At 37.1% G+C, this 22,628-nt stretch overlaps 1 protein-coding gene across 1 annotated transcript; it reads right to left on the reverse strand.

The window, feature by feature from the left end:
• Positions 1–8,809: 8,809 nt before the first annotated feature.
• On the reverse strand, positions 8,810–19,200 carry LOC103145516 (ubiquitin carboxyl-terminal hydrolase 2-like). Its single transcript, XM_007562954.2, has 12 exons — positions 18,971–19,200; positions 14,517–14,564; positions 14,314–14,431; positions 13,163–13,274; positions 12,967–13,077; positions 12,824–12,888; positions 12,636–12,739; positions 11,682–11,762; positions 11,511–11,589; positions 11,294–11,401; positions 10,764–10,884; positions 8,810–9,304 (listed from the first exon to the last, which is right to left on the reverse strand). The coding sequence occupies exons 1-12, from the start codon at positions 19,115–19,117 to the stop codon at positions 9,199–9,201; spliced, it is 1,200 nt and encodes a 399-aa protein (XP_007563016.1). The 5' UTR covers positions 19,118–19,200; the 3' UTR covers positions 8,810–9,198.
• Positions 19,201–22,628: the final 3,428 nt, after the last annotated feature.

Below are 22,628 nucleotides of genomic sequence, written 5' to 3' on the forward strand. Positions count from 1 at the left end.
TCTGAGGGAACATATGCCAAAAACAACAAGTGAAAAGGATTGATGGTGAAAAATAATATTATTTTACCATCTCAACAATAAACTAAGCATGCAATACTTTAAATAAAAAACTCTGATTAGTTGCTGAAAAGTTCCTTTTGGATTTGGGGTCAAAGTTCAGGTGATATCTGAGCTTTTAATATGCTAATCAGATGTAAAAAAATACCTTGTTTCCATGGTAGAAACATCGGGACCAATCAGATCTCTGATGGATGATAGAGCTGGATTATTAGGGGAGAATCTTAAATTATAATCTGGACTTAACAGGGAACCAATGGAAGCTAAAATAGAGGAGAAATATAATCTCTGTTTTTAACTTTAATCAGAACTGCAGTGTTTTGGATCAGCTGAAGACTTTTAGCTGCATTTTCTGGGCTTCCTGGAAATCGTGGAAACTTATTTATTCTTTATTTTCAGAGGCTACAGGGGTTCTTTTTCAGAGGTTCTGATCCAAAAACAATAACTTCTGTCTTATCAGGAATCAAAACCAGAAAGTTCAGCGTGAAATGGTTAATCTAGGCCCAAACTGGGTCAATACTGGAATGAAGAATGGACCAAAATTCTCCCACAACAATGGAAGAGATGGATAAAGTCATATAGAAAGTGAACTCTGAGGCCGGCTGTGAAGACTTTGAATCATGGGGTGTGTTTTGTTTTATGATCTTTTAAATCCGTCTTTCCTTTAAAAATAATCAAAGTGTTGAGTCTGCTGCGTTTTTGAACGTTTAGGATGAGTTTTAACCACCTGGAATGAGCTTTAAATGGGAACAGGCTGCAGTTTGTTCATATTACTAAATATAAAAATAACCATTCTCCTTCCTTCTTTTTATTGACTGTAATATTAGAACAGGTCAAAGTTCAGACACAGGTAATGTAAAATACTTCCTTGAATGTGTAGAATTGTTAATATTTTATAGTTTAATGAGGCAGGATAGTCACACATTTATGGAAAACTACACAACCAACATGTGTCACCACTGGTGACAACATGGCGTGAAAGGTCAGTTCTAGGAGCAAACAGGCTCCATTCTGTCAGATTTAGCTCTGAAATGAATATTTTTGGTCTGGAACTACATATTGAAATATTTACTTTTAGCTCAGAGCTAAATATTTAACTCTAAACTAAATGTTTAGGTTGCTAACTAAATATCTATTTGGAAGCTAAATATTTCAATATTTATTTACAAACTAAATGTTATATTTAGTTTGTGTTTTATTGTTTGCGATTTTTTTATGGTGGGATAGCTGAAAAAGTATTTAGACACAAAGTTCACAGCAGCAAAGATTTTTGGAGTTTCTTGATGGTAACTTAGAAATTATCATAATAGGGGATTATTATGACTAATCTGATCTAATCTAAGACTTGTGTCCTCATCAGGGTTTAGTCGCAGCATTTATTCAACCTTTAAGGCAGATGAACACAAATGTCATCCGCATGAACCCAGAGGAGAAAAGGGAAATCATAAATAAAGGGACAGTGCCCACACTTCCCTTACAGAGCAAAGCTTATTGATTAACTCTATTAAATCTATTTCTGCTCAGCAGACAGAACTACTGAGACCTTTCATTAGTGATTGATAACATTTGATCAGTAAATACTGTGATTGTTAAGTTAGAAAGCAAAGTTAGAAAGCAAACAATAGTGTTTAATTTTCAGGAAATAGGTGTAAAATAGATGAAATGTGGTCCAAACTGTGATGAGGTTTTACAGTAGAAATGCTCCGCCTCCATGCGTAGGTAATAAAAAAAAACTTATATAAGCTGAATATCTACTGGTTTTACTGGAAATAAACACGTCCACATCCTCTCAGGTAAGCAGCTCTCCTCTCCAAAGTCACTTTCTGTAATTAACTTCTGCATTTTTCTCTTTTTTTATTATTATTATAGCATCAGAGTTCTGATTAAACACCAAACAGCTGAGAATTCATTTTTATTTTGTCTTTAAAAATAAACCAGATTTACAATTTCCAATGGATGCTTAGTGGGAAAATGTCTGTAATTGAACTGGTTTCGTGTTTTGGTGTTTTTCTCTTTCAGGACTAAACTCAGACATTCCTGGTTTTGAGTCTCAGTTTCTCCAAAATGATGAAGGACAATCTGTGTGTAGCGGCACTTTGCCTCCTGAGTACAGGTAAAAAAAAAAAGACTCAATATTCAATCATATCTATAAAGAGTGTCATATTATAACTTTGAAGCGTGAATTAAATTTAAAAATAAAGTAAATTTGAACCTGAAAGGAAACAGTGGCATGGTCTGATAAAAACATTTCAATATAATGTTTATTAAAATGTTTCAAATCCTTCAAGTTGAGTTTTTTTTACAGCAGTGACTTCGTTTTTTCAACCGTCCTTGTGATTCACTCGGTTGATGATTATTTAAATCTGATGGAAGAGGAAGCAGAGGAGTTTACAGGAAGACAATGCAGTCAATAAAATGAGCTGTTAACTTTTTAACAGCTCTGTTTAAAAGTCTGCTGTGACACAGAAACCTGATTAAACTTTTAGCCAAATGCTGAAGCATCGTTTAAAAACCTTAAGCAAAAAACTGAAGTAATTATCTTTGGAGCTAAAGAGGAACGAACCAGAGTCGGCACACAGCTTCAGTTATTACAGATAGAAACTAGAGATCAGGCTGAAACCTGGGTCTGAACCTTCAGAGTCCCTTAAAGACGGTTACAAAGTCTGCAGCTGATAAAAGTCAGATTTTTATCAGCTGCAGACCATTTCCTGGATTAAAGGACTAACGATGCAGCATTAGTGTTTAGATGTATTTATCTTGAATACTGCAAGCGTCTTCAAAAAGTCACACACTGAGTTCCTTTAAATAAAGAATAAAAACCTGCCTTTGATTAATAACTGGAATATTGATTCATATATCTGATTATTCTTGATGACTCTGATGTCGACTTTTGACAAAATGAAAAGTTTGTTTCACACTGGTTTGTTTATCTTTTTATCATGTTAAACGGCCTTGTTGCTGAAGCATTCTGAACTAATAAACCTGATTTTCCCTTTTTTGATTAAACTGATGCAGTAATCCTGTGCCGAGCGACAACCACCGAGGCTCCAGTAACTTTAACTGGGTCAACGTTGGCTCCTGGAACACAAACCACTACACCCACCACAGCTACTACACACTCCACCGCTACTACACACTCCACCGCTACTACACACTCCACAGGCACAGCAAGAACTGCTGCACCCACTTCAACACCAACTGGTGAACCAACTAGCGGCTCAACTGGTGAACCAACTAGCGCTTCAACTGGTGAACCAACTAGCGCCTCAACTGGTGAACCAACTAGCGCCTCAACTGGTGAACCAACTAGCGCCTCAACTGGTGAACCAACTAGCGGCTCAACTGGTGAACCAACTAGCNGCGCCTCAACTGGTGAACCAACTAGCGCCTCAACTGGTGAACCAACTAGCGCCTCAACTGGTGAACCAACTAGCGCCTCAACTGGTGAACCAACTAGCGCCTCAACTGGTGATCCCACTGAAGGGCCAACCGACGGACCCAGCCCCAAACCTTCAGGACTCTCAGGGGGAGCGATAGCTGGCATCACTGTAGGAACAATTGCTGGAGCGGGCTTATTGGGTGAGTGTAGTAAATTAATAACATATTGTCACCTCTCAACGTCAAATATACTGACCAGTTGATGTAGGTGATCTTTTATGCACTCTATTCCTGTGAGACTGAGGTCGATGGTGTCTGTCTGTGGTCAGTAGGTCAGAGGCGAGTGCAGCCTGGACAGGTCACCAGTCTATCTCAGGGCAACAATGACACAATAAAAGCAACAAATCATTTAAATCTAAAGATGCTGATGCAGAGCATCATGTTGCTAAAACGTTAGCAGGGATAACGCTGAAGCACTGGTCTTAAATATTAGTTCCACTATTACGCTAAACCAACATGGCATTGAGCACAAGCTAATGCTAAAGCACTGAAGAGCTAATTTGATGCCCAGTGAAACAAGATGTCTACCACATTGTGTAGCACTCTTAACAAATTTGTCATCACACTGCGACTTGATTCCTCTTCAGGAAGCGATTCTCTGGAGCAGACCTTTCACTCAGGTTCAGTTCTGTAGTTGGTCAACACTGCTAACTTTGCTTGTTGTATATTTGCTCAAAGTTTCTTGATTAAAGAAAAGAGTGAAAACTTGAGGAAACTGCATAACAGTCTTTGCCCCCTTCAAAATAAAAGTATGGCTATAAAGTCCTGAAGAATTCCTAATAGTCGACAAGTTTACAAAAGAGACAAGTAAACTAAAACAGATTTAGAATTTATCCAGGAAATTTGGTTTAGAAGCTAAACAAGCTGGAGTTCAAAGATGCTAAGGCGCTAACTGAAAAATTTGCTATGCTATTAGCACATTAGCGGGAGTGTACCCACTACTGTAGCACAATTATTTTTTTGTGCTGTGAGACATTTGTTGTGAATATAAACAAACTGAATTGTACTGAACAAAAACAAAACTAAAGGAAACTGTTAGTTAGGGGATCAGTTGCTACTTCTTCTGGGACTAGAAACATAGCTCCTGAGCCTTAAAATCCAATATGGCTGCCTCATGCTTCAAAACCAAGGAAACCTGCAAAATAAAAGATTTGCAGCACATATTTGACTGTCTCAATCTGTTAACTCAGTCTCAGGAAATATGTTGCTGCAGCGATTTATTAGTTTATTTTGCAGAAAAAGCAAGACTGATCACTAAGCAACAAACAAACCTTCATGCCTTTAGTTCTAAGAACTGGAGCAAAGTCACTTCTAAGGGAATGTCTTATCATAGGTCAAAATTTATAATAATAGTATTTGAAATGTGTTTTTTGTTGTCACATTTATCCCACAAAAAGGCATCCATTAGTGAGTGACAGATAAAGTTCATTCCTCTGTAATCAATAATGAAAACAGTATTATTTTCATTTCAGGCGGCGGCATCTACGGTCTGCTGAAATACTCCAACAAAATCTGAGACTAACACCATTCGAATTATAATTTATGTGGTCACTCATTGCACAATAAACAATTTCCTACTCCAACGTTACCCAAAATCCTGACCTGGAGGACAAGAGAAGAAGATGCTTCGTCTGAAAAGTTGATTTGAGAGGAAAAACTTTTCCCACATGATAAGGAGGAGGCCAGAAGAAAGCACTGTGCTCTTTAATTTTATTTCTGCAATGAAAGGAAAACTATTTTACTCACTTAAAATATGTTGTAAATGGTTACATTGTCAAAGTTTATTTTTATGTTTTATGTGGTGATTTAAAAAAAAAAATCAAACACATATATTGAACCTACCATGATCATTTATTGTGAAAGACAAAAAAACTGTAATCTAAGTTTGTCTGATGATGATTTTTTTCTTAATTGAATGATTAAAAAAGAGAAGAAACGGCACAGCTAAAAAGTGATACTTAATTAAAAAACAAACTGGATCTAAAAATAAAAGTTTTAAAAAACTGGGAGTTCATCATTTTTGTAAAGACAAATGTTTCCATGTTTGAATATTCCCAAACAGCCAAACAAGCAGTCCAGCCACTATGGATATTAGCTGCTCCACTGGAGGCTAATCGCAAATTCACAACAAATGTTTTGTACAGTCATGCAAATTATGTATTTACTTAAATTTTTCACAAGCTTGACACCAAATAAAGAAGTGAAAGAGCGTGAATTATTGCTGAAGGAATTTTTCTTTTAATGGTTGATGCAAAACTTCAACAAAACTAATTTTGTTAATTCCCTTCTAAAATAACTACACGATTCACTATAAAAAATCTGATCTGATCATAAACAACCTCTGAAGCAACAACTCAGATTTTAAAGAAATCACTCTTCTTATTTCCTGCAGTAGCTAGCTATGCTAACGGTACATAAATAGGGTCAGCGATTGGAGACTCAGTTTTAGTTTATATACTTGTTTTTTCTTTAATTTCTTCTCTAAAACAGAAAACAAACAATAACTCTGTTAAAGATTTAAGTAAAGTCATTTTCAAACATCTGTTGTAGCTGCACTGCTAGCGCTAGCGCCTATGTAAAAATATCAAACAAGAGAGGCTTGGTTTCAGCTGGGATATATTTTGTTCTTTTCTGTAAAAGAAACAAATCATGAACCATCCCAGAACCTTTAAACAAATACAAATCTTAATGTTGTGACTCATCTCTGTGCTAAACTACTAGCATTAACTTAAACATAATCTGAAATAAATTCAGCTTTTTATGTCTTCCATAACATCTCACACAATTTTTATTTTAGTTTCTGCTATAGGAAAAACTGCTTTCCAAACAATAATTCACATAAAGCTAGTTGTACCGTGAAGCCTCCGCTTTCTAGGCCTGCTAATGCTAACAAACAACAAACTTGTTTGTGAAATTCAGTGATGACAACAACGTTATCACTGAATGTTTTGCTTTTTATGAGTTCATGTTTGTGCTAAAACTGCTTTTCTTAAGCTTTAAAGTTAATTTTATTGCTGTCAGAAAACCCATTTCCAACCTTTCTTATTTTTAAAAATTTTCATTTTTGCTTTAGTTTTCCGTTGTCCTTGAATATTTTTTCATGAATTAACCTGGGTTTTATTCGTGTAAGCACGGAGATGTACTACTCCATTACTCCCTCAACACGCCCCCCTGCTGGCTGCACTGCATTGGGATTATTTCAAACTTTACATAAAACATGTTTGGCGGTAAAACCAAAGAATGATCATATCATGTTGCAGGTTTAAACATTGTTAGAAAGTCTTGCTCAGACCTGTCAGCATCTCATTTTACACCTGACAGTTTACTTCAAATATGTTTATTTTTCTTTGCCTAGTTTTAAACAAACAAACAAACAAACAAACAAACAAACAAACAAACAAACAAACAAACAAACAAACAAACAAACAAACAAACATTCTGATACAGAAAAGTAGCAGATCCTTTGGTTGCTTTCAAAAACTATAGAATAATTTTTGATTTATTATTTCTCTGTGGAATAAAACGATGAATAAACATCCACCTGAAGCCAGTGAAGATGTCCGCTGACTCTTCTTTGACAGCAGTTTGACAATAAACTCTGAGTTTTGCATTTGGGAGAAAATAGCAACCGGAATCCAGTTAAATTGTGTTTATGAATTTATACGTATAGCTTTTATTAATAAATGCCACTTTAACTAAAGTTGATCCAGCATCAAGCAATGTCCAAATCAGATTTCTATGATATCAACGACCCAGAACAACTGAATCAAGTTGATCCAATTTTATGGTTCCAGATGTTTGTTTGTAACCAGAAGATGCTTTCTTTATGACGGTAAAGTCTCACAGTCATCATTTAATTTATTATTGATTAAGTCAATGAACAGAATCCCTCTTTTACACATAAAAATCTGAAGATAAAGTCAAAAAACACAAACTGTAACATTAAAACAAAGTAAGAAAGTATTTACACCCAACAAGATTTATATGAACTTTAATGTTTACAATCCTCCACTTTAGATATATGTAGTTATCCTCCTTGGCCAGCAGGGGGCAGACACAAATCACTTTTACAACTCAGTCTTTCAACGAGCAGCAATAAGGAGATGTCAGTTAAACAGCGCCCTCTAGTGACCAAAAATGTATTAATTCAGATTTTAAAAAAATAGAGCCGCAACTAACGATTATTTCAGTTCTTGATTATTCTGACAACTAATCAAATATTTAACCACTTAAGTATTTTTATACATTAAAAAACCAAATAAACAAATAATTAAATTAATTTTTAAATAAGAAAATACTAACTTTATTGCCTAGAATGCAGTAACAGCATTATTTTTAGTGAATTTGAATAAGTGAAGCTAAAACTGTCATTTGAGTTTTGGGGAAAATATTTTTACAGAAAATTATGTCTCTATGTTAAATGCAAAAATGTCTATATATAGTCCAGTTTTGGCTGAATTACTACTTTGACTAGTTTGGGGGTGGGAGGTTGTATGCTGCAGTTAACTATTTTAACTGCAGCATAATTATCAACTAAATTAGTTGATAATTATTTCAGTAATCCCTTCATCATGATTAAACTGATTGATCATTTCAGCCCCAATAAGAAAACATAAACAAACCAAAATGAACTCTGACTAAAGAGAACGTCTGAGGAGAAATCAGTGAAAGTTTAGAATTTAGTTATGGGGTTAAAGGTCAAACTTCACCAAAACTACATCAGTATCTTCCACTGAAACCCAGACAGAACAGTTTCATAATTTGGATTTGTATCTGATTTCATCTGAGGTAATCAAAGAAATAATCAATCAGTTTCCAACAGCAACCAGCATGGTCAGAACAGGATGAGAGTACCAACCACTGGGTAAAATGGCTGCTCAGGTAAACAGAACCAACCTGGATTTCTGTTCTGGTTCTGTCGGGTCTCTTTCTCTCTCCCATCAGGGAGCAAGAGATCCAACAGCTGTTCCGTTGGGCCGCCAGTACCTGTGTTTCCATTAAACAGAACTGCGTAAATTGAAATTACGAAAATAAATTCACTTTATGGAAACGTGCCAATTTTGACAAAACTCATGTTTTCCCTAAAAAGGCGCTGAGATGAGGTGGTGTTGAAAAATTTGCCTTTCGCAAAACTGCGAATGGGTGTTTTCTATGTTCAATATATGAAAAACCTCAATAAATATATTGTAAACAAACTCAGATATTTTAACCCAGATTGGATTCATACTTGTAAGTAAAAGGTTGTGGCTCCAGATGGAGCTAAAAATCTCTGCAGCTGGACAAATGGATGGCTAAATAAAGCAAACACATGATATGGAGTCATTCAGTGACGACTTTTAATCATTTACAGACTTTGGATGTAAAGTCAGGAACTTCAGTCACATCACATTCACTCTGCTGTGCATAAATACTGTACAAAAATATTACTGTCTCCACTTAAAAACATCCTCAAACCATCGCTGGAGTCAACAAGCAGAATAAATTAAAAAGAATAAATTATGTCTTCTGAAAGATAATTTATAAATATTGAAAGGAAGTGTCGAAAAATGGCCGTAAAAACAACTTTTTCTTCAGTTTTGACCCTTTTCAAGAAGCTTTTCCAGAAGCCATGTTCACAGTTTGTAATGGCAGTTCCTTCTCCACCAGAGGGCGCTCTAGCTCCGTGTGTTCAGGCTCAGTTGAGTGCAGCTCGTCTCGCCGTTTCTACAGTCGACAAGTCTGGTACTTTCCGTGTGAAGAGTTGGCCATCTCGTAGAAGAGGACGTAGGCGTTGCTGCTGCGCACCTGGCTGGACGACATGGGACTGACCCTGCAGAGACACGCGCGACATGCTTTAGTTTTTAATTTATTTCATTCATTTGGAGCTTAAAATTAACATCCCACATTTTAACATAGACAAAAGTTTTGAATAAAAAGGAGTAGTTTGACGAAAACAACAATCGTGCATAGATACGTGGCACGTTATTGCTTACATCCGGAGGAAAAAAAAACAAAAACGTAGTCGAATCTTTTAACTAAATGAAGCCTGGAGAAGTATGGATTATTAATTGAATGCAGTGCACCACAGGAAAGGGGGAAATAACGCTGGGAAGCAGTTAAAAACACAAGTCAAAAACACTCCTATTCTTTTTTCTTGCTCTCCGTGTCACTACGCAGACTCGTTGCCATAGCAACTGACTGACATCAACGCCACTATTATGTTTCAGGATTCAACACCAAAAAACACTCAAACATTTCCCACACAAAGAACAGAACATTCAGGCCATTTATGTTTTCAGGCTTGGTGTTTATCTTTGTGATTATTGATAAGTGATCACTGTGGTACATTAGCTACCTTTGTGGTTAGCTAGTATAAATTAGCTAATCTAATACAGTAGTGGTTGATAGCTGCTGATGCTCTCCTGATGATCTGTCTGACAGTTTTCGTGTGTGTCGCCTTTCTTCTTTCTTTTTTGTTAACTGAACCAAAACACACCAAATTCCACAGCACATTGACATGTTAAGGTTGTTAAAATCAAGCTAGCATAGCTGACCTACTTCCCTCTCCTTTACCATTTTCTTTTTAATTAAAACTTTTTCCTAACCCTATTTAGTTGTTGTAGTGTTGACATTTAGTAGCAAAGCACTGCATCTCTTTTATATATCACAAATACATTAAAGATTTAGCGCTTTATATTGAAGACTTGACAGCTAAAACCAATGCTAGTCATCATTACCTAGCAGCCTTTTTTTCCTCCTTTTTTACAAAATAAAAATAGAACTTGTTTATCCTTTTCAAACATTCCCTCAAACTTCTACACAATAGGTGAAATAGGGAACGATCTGTGAATTGTATAACATCATTCCATTGAATGATGAAAATTAGGTCATTTTATATAATGACCTAATTTTCCTTGATATGTTAATTGTTGATGTGTGGTTTGCAGTTTATGTTTTCATCAAGAGGAATTTGATCTCTCTCACGGTTAATCTCAACCCCATCAACATCAACCTCTCTTTTGTTAAATATCATGTAGTTAGTTTTTTCAACATTCCCTGATAATTTATTTACATTATGCGTGCTTAACCTGCTAAGCACACACACACACACACACACACACACACCCACAGGCTTGTAAACACGCAGCTGACCCCTAATTTGGTCGTAAAATTTAAGCTGCTGCAGAGTTTTATGGCGACAATGAGGTCAGCGGCGGGCGCAGCAGGCGGAGGCTGCGTGATCAGCCTGATAAGCTGATACGTGAACCCAGTGAGGTGAGATCTGATACCTGGAGTCGTTGTAGCTGAACCACTCCCCCAGCGCTGGGTTCCTGCAGGACGACGTGTAATGGCCGCCCAGCACGTTCCCCGTGTGGTTGGATACGGCGTACAGGTTGTAGATGGGACGCTCTGCGAGAAGAATCAATTGTTTAACATGCCGAAAACATTATAAAAACCAGTGACAGACATTAAATTCTGTCGAACACCATAATCAAAATTACTGGTCAATGTTCGAGTTATTATGAATCAAAATCAGCTCTAACCAGATGAGTTTTAATCTTGATTTAAAGGATCTCAGTGTTTCAGTTGTTTTGCAGTTTTCTGGAAATTTGGTCCACATTTGTGGTGTGGAGTTTTTCTAGAATTTGCCGGGACAGTAGTCCTTTAATCCTGTAAATAGTGACAGAAGACCGACTTTGTAACTGTCTTCATGTGACTGAAGGATCAGGGACTAGATTTGGGACTGATTTGTAGTTTTTAGCTGTAACAACTGAAGCTTCTTCTCTAGATAGTTTCTGTTTTTGCTGCAGATACTCACCACTGCTGTCCACTGAAAACTCCCTCAGGTCCAGATCTTTGAGAGGAAAGTCGACGAAGGTGTTCAGTTTGCTCGCTCGGACATTTGAGTCTGAGAAACGCTTCAGGTCTGAGAGGCAAACCGGGGTCAAGGGACAAAAACCGTTTATCTGGTATACTTTTGTGTTAGCGGGAGGATTAGCATTTGCATGCTGCAAAATCGACTGCAAAAAGGATACGAAGTACAAGAACCTGAGGGAACCTCTGGATGCTGAACCTCTTGGTGCATTTTCTTCTGGCTTTGCATTTGTTGCAGGTCTGAGAAAGAAACAAAGGCGTTGCAGGCAGTCAGATTCTGTCTGCGGCATCTTAAAACAGAAAAAGCTGCTAGCTGTTGCCAGGTCTGTTACCGGTCTTTCTTCTCCGTCCAGCACGTCTTCTCTTGTGAAGAGCCTCAAGCAGTCCTTCAGCGTCACTTCACCAGAGCTCTTCTGTAAAGGATCAGTCAACATCCAGTCAGGAAAATTCATTTACCACAATCTCAGAGTATCAAGATCTAAAATGAAGGTTTCAAGAAGAATTTAATGTTTTATTGATTGTTTTTTGCTTTCTGAGAACTTAAAATCATCAACGCCAGGATAGAGCAGTAAAGTGTAGAGCTGATTATTTCAGTAATCAATTATTTTGTTGATTAATCAATTAATCATCAGAATAATCTATCAATTACACTTACGATTAATTAGCTAATCATCAGAATAATCAATGATTCTATGAATTATACTGTCAATTAATCATCAGAATAATTGCTTATCCTATCAATTATTCTAATGATTAATCGGATAAAAAACTGCAACATTCTGCATATTATTTACTTATGAGCTTCTTTTCTAATTTAGAAATACATAAAAATGCAAATCAAGTAATTCAATCCATTTTCTGCATAAAATAAACATGTTATTGTCTAAAATGCAATAACAGCACTATTTTAGTGAGGCTTGACATTTGTGGTAAAGAAAGCATCTAAAGCTCAGTCAACCCTTCAAACATAAACTGATTAATCATTGATAGCAAAAGTTGCTGAACAGGATTTTTTTTTTTACTGAATTTGAACCTGGTGAAGGAAAATTACTAGATGAGTTCTGGGTAGAAAATATGGCTTTTTAAAGTCTGAATACTCCAGTTAATGATTAATCGTTTACTAAATTAGTTAAATCCGATTAATCGTTCCAGCCCTAGTAAAATAATTGCTGGAGTATCATCATTTGGGTTTTCGTAGAAGCAGCGTTTTAAGCAGAAATCGGGTCCATTTCAGGTAAGTGGTGCTGAACCAGAATCTGATTGGCTGGCAGGTTGTGTCTCCTCACCTGTGCGATCGGAACCGATAGATCCCAAAACGGCTCGAACACGGTGGAGCGGAAACCACAAACTGTGCAGGTCAGAGAGCTTTTCAGCTGCCCCGCAAACAGGTCTGGAAGGAGGCATGTCAGAAGTCAAAGGTCAAGTTCACTGGAAGGCAGTCATGTTGCTTCACTGATGTTTCAAAGACTCTTACCAACTACTCTGCTGTCCTCTCTCTCCAGGTACATGTTCCACGTCCGCCGGGCTTTTTCTTCATCACTGCAGATCAAATAATTGAGATTTAGCAGAAAAACACAAGTGAAGCTGAGAAACCTCTGGAGGAGGGAGTCGGCTTACGGGAGGTGGTCGATGTCTTGGACCGACACCTTTCGCCGGATCGTGGCCCGGTTCACCTCGTTGTGGAGGCCGTCCAACAGGAAGCGCAGGAACTCCTGGGCGTCCTGCTGGCTGCAGAGAAAAACGATTTTATCTAATCTGACAACTTCTCTCACCTGAGATTTAAGGCTTTCTGAGAAGAAGAAGAGAAACTTACTTGCAGCCAATAAATTTGGGGGCAAATTTCTGAATCTGGTTTCTGAATTCAGACGGACTGACGGCCTCGTTGTTCACAGACGTCCACAGATTCTGAGTCAGCTTTGCAAACTCTAAACCAGAAAACGGAAGCAAGACAGGAAGAGAGAAAAATGTTAGCGATTTATTAGTAAATCCATCCATAGCTTCACAGTCCAACAGGAATCATCCCAACATAATCCCAAACTCTGCAAATGAAATCCAGAGAACATGGAGCGGATCTCTCCATGTTTACATATTTAGGAAGAACCGGAGGAAACAAAGAACCCATCCCGAGTCCCACAGGACCAAAAGTATCTGCTGCCAACCTTTCCACGGTCAAAATCAAATGTCCAAATCAAACAATCTCAAAACAAAATATTAATACTCAGCAGAGAAGGTCACTGGGAGCTTTGATTTCCGTCATGAATATCAGGACAAATTTAGATTCAACACAGATGACGTGTTTTAATGGGGGCCGGGACTTTGACACGTTGATTTTATAAATTATTCGCATTAATTAAAAAAACTTTAACAGAACTAATCACTTTTTCTTTGTTTAGGTATGAATGTTCCACCAGGAACATTTGTGTTCACATGTTTCTGGTACATCCGTAAATCTGACGCACAAGTAACATTTACAAACAGCCTGAAAAGAACCAGAACAGATTAAAACAATACATATATTTGCTGTTGAGCTCATATGTCTATTTATTCAATAATTTAGCAGGAAAAATTGGTTTTTGAATTGAAAATGTTGCTTATTTTGTAAATGTATAGTTTTGATTTATTGTAATTGATGAATTACAGACATGTCCCTCTAGTTTTACTAAAATGTCTCCTGAGGCTCGTCTGCTGACCTGATGTTCCCACCCTGAGCCCAGGATGCGTAGCGTGCCACTACAGGTGATAAACGTTCTCTGCGCTCAGATTACGCCGTAAAAATTATACATTAAACAATGCAGCTTTTCTGTGTCGCGTTCGCTGACTGAGGCTGGAAGGATTTGGGTTTAACAGCTGAGTGATGATGAGGGAGTGTAAAAACATAAAGTTTACAGGTTGAGACCTACACTTAACCCAGAAACCGTCTGAAAGCTGATAACGCAGCGTTCGTCACGCAGAGGCTCCGCCCACCTTCCATGAGCGCCGTGTTTGTCCGGTGGTTCAGCTCCATCAGGTGGAAGTTCCACAGGCAGTAGTCTCTCAGCTCGGACGTGTTGCTCAGACACTGCAGGATGGAGTTCATGAAGCACTGGAAACGAGAGCAAACGTCACCACGGATCCAGTCTGAGCTGCTGGTTTCACTGGGAGAGACACTGTGAGGCTGGGAGGCTTACCGTGTTGCCCAGGTTCCTCAGTCCCACTAGGCCCTGTGGACTCTTGCTCTGTTCACAAACAGAAACATTCAAAATTACCTCAGACATCAAAAACCTACATTTTTCAGCCTGACTTCAGCTTTAAGACGTTTTTGGTTCTTTTCTTCCATTTCTCGTCTGTTGCAGAATTTATTTCTATCAAGTCACTTTCTGAGATGTTTCCGCCTACTTCGTGCTGTCAGACAGGTTCTGTTTAAGTCTGGTAGTAATCACTACAAAACCACAAAATTTATTTTTGATCTAGTTCCTACAGCAAATATCAGTAACACAATAACTAACTAACTAACTAACTAACTAACTAACTAACTAACTAACTAACTAACTAACTTACAAGACACAAATAATCAAGCGTTATTGTGTTTTAGTCAATAAAATTTTTATTTTCTTATTTAAAAAATTAATTGAATTACTAGATTACTTGATTTCTTAAATTTATTTCGAATGTATAAAATTATCTTACGTGGCTAATTTTTCAATTTTTTGCTGCATTACACCCATAAATATATTTAACGTGGGAGGCCAACGCAAAATGATATACAACAGTGAAGTAGAAAGAAAATTAGACAGAATTAAAAACATTTTCAACTGAAAAGTGCGCTGTGTAAAAGTATTCAGCCCTCATTCAACCAGTTGCCTTCAGAAGTTTCCTGATGACTGCTGAAGACTAAATGATGTGTAATCTAATCTGAAATGAAATATTTTTATGTTCATGGTTCTAATGTGACAAAATATGGAAAAGTAGATATTTTTATTTTTTGTTCTATTTCAGATCCAAGCTCCCTCTGCAGTTTCTAACTGAATACTTGGTTTCTGCAGCAGCAACAGCACCATTTTCTATTTTTATGCTGCAGCCCGAATCGTACGATGAGGTCAGATGAGGTCAGGTGATGTGATGGAGGGAGAAGTCGGGTTCTGGATCTGAGGTCACGGGGAGGATAAAGTTCGTCTCTATGCAGACGACATCGTGGCATTTCATCATGTTGTCGTTATGAAACGCAACATGTCTCCATAGTTTGATTCATCCAGGCCTTAAATGACCTTTTCCTTAAAACACTTCCTATTCAGTCTAGAGGACAGAAAACTGAAATGTCTGAGCTCCCAGAGTATTTTTACATAAATAAACTGCAAAGTATCACTAGTTGATGTTAGAAATTTTCAATAAATCAACTTAATAAATATTTCGAGGGAGGATTCTGGTGGTATTTCTGCTATGAAATGATGCATTGTGGGTAGAAAAAGTACTATAACTTTAAACATTTTCAAATAATTGAGTACTTTTTATATTACTAATATCCCAAAATATAAATATATGACACCTGACATGAGCTTAAATGTTTTATATAACAGTAAAAAGCTATAAAACAGAGATTAAATTAAAGAAAGAGAAGAAAATAAAGGTTTTTGAGCCCGCCCCCAAACATCATAGCCATGTGCTACCGCCACAGGAATCCATTTCTACAGTCTGGGTCTTAGACGCTTCCTGCTAAAAAAAGTTCAGTTCCCAGAGCCGCTTACATAACCTGAAAATGAGTAAAAACATTTTTATTTTTATAATCAACACCCGCATTTAGTTTCATTAAGCCACCCTGATGACCTAATATTGACAGAACAGATTGTTTTGAGGTGATGATGTTCCAGCGGGCGCTGACATGCGGCTCAGTCATCACTTCTGTTACATAATAATGCAATAATGAGCTGACCGAGCAGCAAAACGCATCAACGCCTCTGCTGACAGCTGGAAATGTAAATATGTTCACCTTTAAACTGGGAATTAAGCAGCAGCAGCAGCGGCTCATGTATGGAAGGCTGAGCCTAACAAAAGTCCAGATAACTATAGAAATAACATAAAAGGCTTCAGATTGTGATTCTTTAAAAGAACTTTTCAACTTATTTGTAATATTCGTTTATAATTTTCCAACAGTATTTATGTTAAATCATCACTATTCTTTCTTCTTTTTTTTTTTACTTTTTAACATATTCAGTATTTATTCAATGTATTTTTTTGTGACATTTCATTTAAGTAGTTTTTATATATTCTGATTTTATTCACTTTTTAAAAGATTATACGTTGGTTTATTTTATTTGCAGCACATATTTTAGATCAGTTAGACTCGGCCTTAAAAAACCAGCATCGGTCAATTTCTACTTATTACTGCTATTAATGCATGTATAATCCTAGATAACTCTGGTTTAAATCAGTCTCTGCAGTCTGGAAGCAGACATATGGTGTGGGTCCAAACCAGCAGGACCGGGCTCACAGGAAGTGATGCGTTCAGGTGAACTCTGTGCACCGGCTGGCAGGACTTCAGAGAGCCTGGGAACATTCTGTGCTGAAATTGGCATCCTGCAGGCGTGCAGCATGTGACGGCGGCGGTGGCAGTGGCCTCGCCTTGGCTGAGGGTGTAAACACGTTGGAGTGGGCTCTGGAGACCCGGCTGAACCCGAGTTTTATCGTCTAGATGTTTACACGGTAAACACAGAGCGACACGGTTCAAATGAAAACGTAGGAATCCAAGGGATCTTAGAAGAAAACAGCAGAAAGTGAGGAGAAATGTGGATATTTCCAGACAAATCCTCCATCCTGAAATGTTTTCTGTAAATTCATGATGGATTTTCATTTTTAAATCACTGTGGAAATCCATACCGTTTGAGAAATGACTCATTTTTAAACATGATTCTATTTCAGCATCTTTAGGTATTTTTCTCTTTCATACAAAGATTTTTAGTAACTGACTACATAACTCATGTTATTTAGGAAGAGGCTCATTATAAAGTTAAACTATGAACGTTTTTGATGAATATTTTCAGGAAAATTCCAGATGCAACTGTTTGTTTTACACAGTAATGCAGATTTGTTCATGAATATTTTGATTTTAGGGATGTAAATAACAATTATTTGAGAAATTGATTATTCAGATTTTTAGGTATTTTTCTATTTCATCCAGATTTTTTTTAAAATGAACTATACACAATTAGTTTAATTCCTTCTTTAAATATGAAAATAAACATTTTATTGCCTAAATGCAACAACATAGTTATTTCAGTGAATTTGAACCAGGTGAAGTCAAAGCAAAGATTTTTATCTTATTATACGCACTTTGTTCAGTTTTGACTTAATTACTGCTTTAAATATGTCTTTTTTCCCCAAGTTTGTATTTTCCAGTTAATGATTAATTGATTAGTTGATGATTATTTCGATAAACGATTAATCACGATTAAAACCGATGATTATCTCCGTTTCCTTCAGTCGTAAGATGAGTGTGGAGTTAAATGAAAACTCTCTGGTCTCGGTTGAGGTTCTGGTTATGTAAGAAACTCCTCGGGTCGACCTGAGCCTGACACCTCCGGCCCACGTAAACAGAAATATGTGCTGACTGCGGGCCGGTCCTGGTGCCAGCAGAGTCCTGCTGCGTGAACGATAAGGTGTTCTTCCTGAGACGCGCCGCTTATCAGCAGTTCTGCTTCCCGTTACGCAACAGCCCCACTTGATGCAGCCGTCTGCAGCTTTTCTCCCAACACCCGATCCGCTCCGCATGCAGGACGCCCGGCTCAACTTTACCATCATTTCTACACACTCATGCAACATGCAGTCAAGACTCAACTGTGTTTGTCAATTTAATCTCTGTGGAAAATTATTTACACCTTTACAGATTCCTTCTGTTTTTAAATGTTGCAGATCATCAAATAAACTTTAATATCAGAGAAAAAGCAGCAGGTAACTAGGAAAAAGCGATTTTTTTTTTTAAATGATGATTTATCTGGACTCAGCAAAAGCAGGCCCAGATCATCACACTACCACCACCATGTTCGACTATATAGCTCTAGAGTTGTTGCATTTTGAGATTTCTTCGCTTGCTTCATGTCATGTTTTTATCTTTAATGCAAATTTTATATACATTTTTAACCGTTTTGTAATAAGTCTGTTAACGATTAATCGATTAGTTGGCAATTATTTCAATAATCGATTAATCATGACTAATCATTTCAGGTCTATGTTGTAGCAGAAAACAGTGATTATTTCTGTGCAGCTGTTTTCCTTTAATGCATTATCTCAAAGCATACTGCAATCAGGCAAAACATTATGACCACTAGCAGATCTGATCAAGTGACCCTGGAGTTTAACCTGCTGCAGATGAAACTCCAGGAGAAAAACCAGTCAGTGTCCACGCTGGTCATAATGTTATGCCTGAATGTTGCACGTGATTGCTTCCAATTTTATTATTATATTTCATGTGCAGAAATGATCAAAATTCAGAAATTTATAAAACATAAGGGTTAATAAAAATATAAATTCTTCTGGAAGAAAACAAAAATTGATAACTCAAAACTGATATTTGCGGAGCAGAATGAAGTTAATCTGCAGGAAAAACACATTAAAACCTTTTTTCAGAGAAAAGACCTGTATGTGGACTCACCTTGGCCGGGTTGATGATCAGACCCATGAAGGTGTTGACCAGCATGGAGCGGGACAGCTGCTTGCGCCGCAGCTCCGGTTCGTCCAGCGGCAGGCCGACGGGGTGTCCCGGGGCCGTCACCGTGTAGGAGTGTCGCAGAGACGGCATGATGCTACTGGTTCTGTCGGGTTGCTGGTTCGGGTTTTACTCTCCGGTATCGGTCGGCTCTCAGGTGTCGAAAATGACAGGGGCGGCGCGCGCCTCAGATTTTACCGAGGAACGCGAACGGCCCCGCCCACTCTGAAAATCCACCGGTGATGCCTTCAGGTGCTGTCGGAAATACAGCGTTCATGGAGAAGTTTAGTTGGAAATCATGCCATAAAGCTACAGAAAAATCTAAAATATGTCTTTAAAAGCTACTTAAAGTAAAGATAACAAAAATTGGCATTAGATTGAGATATTCTGACAAGTTTAAAAAAGTTAAAAGATCCATTTATTCTGCTAATTTCTTGTTTTATTCCTGTTTTCTACAAACGAATAATTAATAATTACTTTTTTTGCTTAAGTGCAGCTAAATGCATTTATTTAAATTTCTATGGCAAATAAAATGATGAGTTCTTCTAGGAAAACTGCTGTAAATATAAATAGAAAAATAAAATCAGAATACTTTTTTGTTTGCATAATTAAATACCATGGAAAAACACAGCTAAATTTATATGTAGCAGATTATAGCTAAAACAGTTTATTTTTCATTAAAATATATTTTAAAAAAACCCAACATTTTCTAATGTCTAACGATGACTTTAGTAATCATTTATTCTGATTTTATGGTATTTTCTCTTTCATTCAAAGATTTTCTTTTTAATTAACTGAATATAATAATCATATTGTGAAGAAGAGGCTTGTTGTAAAGTTAAAATATGAACATTTTTATACACATTTGCAGGAATAAAGTAAAGTTTTGGGATGAAATCAGAGGTGTCGCTAATAATTTTACACATTAAATGCAGATTTGTTTAGATATCAATTGTTTTAAGATATTCTGAATTTAGTGCTGCAACATTCCTGCTGCCTGAGCAAAAATGTTTTAATTTTTAGTTTTTAATAATTTATTAAAATAAATGTTTTTTCCCGTAATGTGGAATAGTTATAAAACAAAATAAATTATTTTTAAAGGTAAAATTTGAATGTATGGTGCATTTTCTTTAATCAAAATGGGGTCAAAATTATATATACAAGTTCATATATTATATAAACGTTGACTGGCCTCTTTGTTAGGTACACCAGTTCAATTGCTTGCTGACAGAAATGAGCCAATCACAAAGCAGCAGCTCAGTGCATGTGAGGTGGAGACATATTGGTAAAGTTCAAATGTAGCATCAGAATCAGGAAAGAAGGGATTCCATTAACTTTATTATATTAGAAAAAAAAAGAAATTGTACAATGTAGCGTTAGCATTAGCATCAGTGAATTAGCATCAGCTATTCATCAGCTAAATAATCCTGTGAAATGAGAAAAAAAAAGTTTTATATATTAATGTCAATTAGTGTGTTGGTACAGAGATCAATCTCTAGATTTATTTAATGTTTTGACCGTTTGAACGTGATGCCAATGGCTGACTCCACCTTGATGGACCTATGAGTGAGTTAACCCGCTTTAAGATGGCCGCCTAATATCGTTTTTATTTAGATGATTTTATTACAAAAATAGTAGTAAAGAGAAACAACATTTATGACATATAGTGGAATAAATCAGGTGCCGTAAATTTAGGCGATTTGACTGCTGACTTTGCTAGCAACGATGCTAACCTTAGCATTGGCAAAGTTTTTGCTCTATGTGCAAGTGATAGCCCTCGTGCTAATATTAGCATTAAGCTAAAACAATCATTTTTAACTACTTTTTGATATATTAGCTACGTTTAGTTGTCAGGAGGGAGGATGTCTGGGTCGGTTTCTAAGCTAGCTAGTTGCTAGCTAGCTAAACAAGTCAGCTTGATTTGAACAAGTGGAAACCAAAAATAAACTGACTCCGATTATTCTTTGGAAAATAATCGGAGTCACTTCAGTTTCTTCCTTCATGGCGCCTCAGAGAGATTAGGTGATGTAGTTGCATTTGGGTCAACATTAAGACGGTTTTATGCGCCACATTCACAGACAGGTGGGAGCAGAAACATTAATTTTCTTCCTCTCCTCGGTTAGAATATTAGAGCTGAAGCAGCTGCTGTTATGAGGAAGATTTCTGCTGCACTTTGAACAAAAAGCAGGCAGAACTGGAAGGATTTCTGCCGACTTATTAAATCCTGTGTTTGCTGTTTGAGCTGCAGCTGAAACCAAATAACAGTGATTGTTCTGAGCTAATTATTCCCAGCTCAGCTCTCGACCTTGGCTCTGCTATGACCCAGTTCTGACTCTGATAAGAGACTTGACAGCAGCCTTGAAGCGCTTTAATTGCCCTTTAATGTTCTCCAAAGACTTTTAATCTTATAGTTAAAGATGAGAGGATTTTACAGCTGGAGACAAAGTCAAAAAGTCCTCAGTTATGTAACAAGTGAGTGAAAATGTGCCACTTGTTGGCTCTACCTGCAAAGCATTGGGGAAGGAAAATAAGTATTTACAATAAAAAGACAACATTGCAAACTGTAATCTGGAAAAATCTGGTGTTTTTCTAGGTTTTTGAAACACTGAAACATCCAGCTATGTCTCTGTGGAAAACGTATGAGCATGAATTACGTCAGAGCGAGGACCGCCTCACAGCAGAGTAATCTGCCAGCGAGCCCAACAGGATCTGTGAGTGAAGGAATCTCAGCAGAAAGCCCATAATTAGCTCTTTCAGTGGAAATGGGACGTGTTAGCTTTGCCACATTCCAGACTGAGGCTCTGCTGTTGCACCACATTTCTTTAAGAAGCATCTAATTGCTGGATTATTGAGTTGTAAGGCCACACCTGTAGGATTTGGTGAGAATTATCCCTAAAGTAAATACCAGCTGCTCCTTGCTTTCTAGAATCAGATTGAAACCGAATTTGCCTTCAGGATACGTTATATAAAAACCGACTTCTGCTTTTCTGGCTTCCTGTTCCAGGAAGCTGAGCTGCAGTGCTAATGTTTGGATACTGAGTGGGGTAAGGCACTGTTAGTCAACATGCTAGTAACATCTCACATTCCATTAGTAGAGTTTACATGCTAGTCACTCCATAAACTAGTGATAGCATTAGCGTTAAGCTAAAAATAATAATTTTTAGCTAATTTTTGACATGTTAGCTACATTTAGCATACTAAATGGAGTAAGTCAATGTAGTCCACATGCTGGTGATACTCCAAATGTTACTGGCATTATTTCAGCCAACCTTAGCACTAATGTTTGCAAACTGAGTCGAGTTAGTAACTTGTAGTCAACATGCTAGTGATAACTCACATGCTAGTGATAGCATTCAAGATAACCTTAACATTTAAACTAATTTTCGCTGGCACAATATTGCTTCCATAATAAATGGAATAAGTCATTGTTAGTCCATATGCTAGTGATGCTCCACATGCTATTGACTATATTTTAGCTAACCGTAGCACTGTTGCCTGACCACTAGGGGGAGTCTGGAGTCGGTAATATTAGTATGTCATCATGCTGCTGCTCTATGACTTTGTAAAAGACATGAAGTGTAAGGCATTATTTTATTTGTCTGGA

This window comes from Poecilia formosa, unplaced genomic scaffold (genome assembly GCF_000485575.1).
Source record: "Poecilia formosa unplaced genomic scaffold, Poecilia_formosa-5.1.2 Scaffold143, whole genome shotgun sequence".
In the NCBI taxonomy this organism is placed as follows: domain Eukaryota; kingdom Metazoa; phylum Chordata; class Actinopteri; order Cyprinodontiformes; family Poeciliidae; genus Poecilia; species Poecilia formosa.

Excerpts from the sequence above, each read along its gene's own strand:
- LOC103145516 (XM_007562954.2), bottom strand. The coding sequence starts at position 19,117 with ATGCCGTCTCTGCGACACTCCTACACGGTGACGGCCCCGGGACACCCC. Across the intron at positions 11,763-12,635 it reads TATCGGTTCCGATCGCACAG|AAGAGCTCTGGTGAAGTGAC; the intron begins GTGAGGAGACAC and ends GATCCTTTACAG. Across the intron at positions 11,402-11,510 it reads CCCTCAGGTTCTTGTACTTC|ACCTGAAGCGTTTCTCAGAC; the intron begins GTATCCTTTTTG and ends TTTGCCTCTCAG.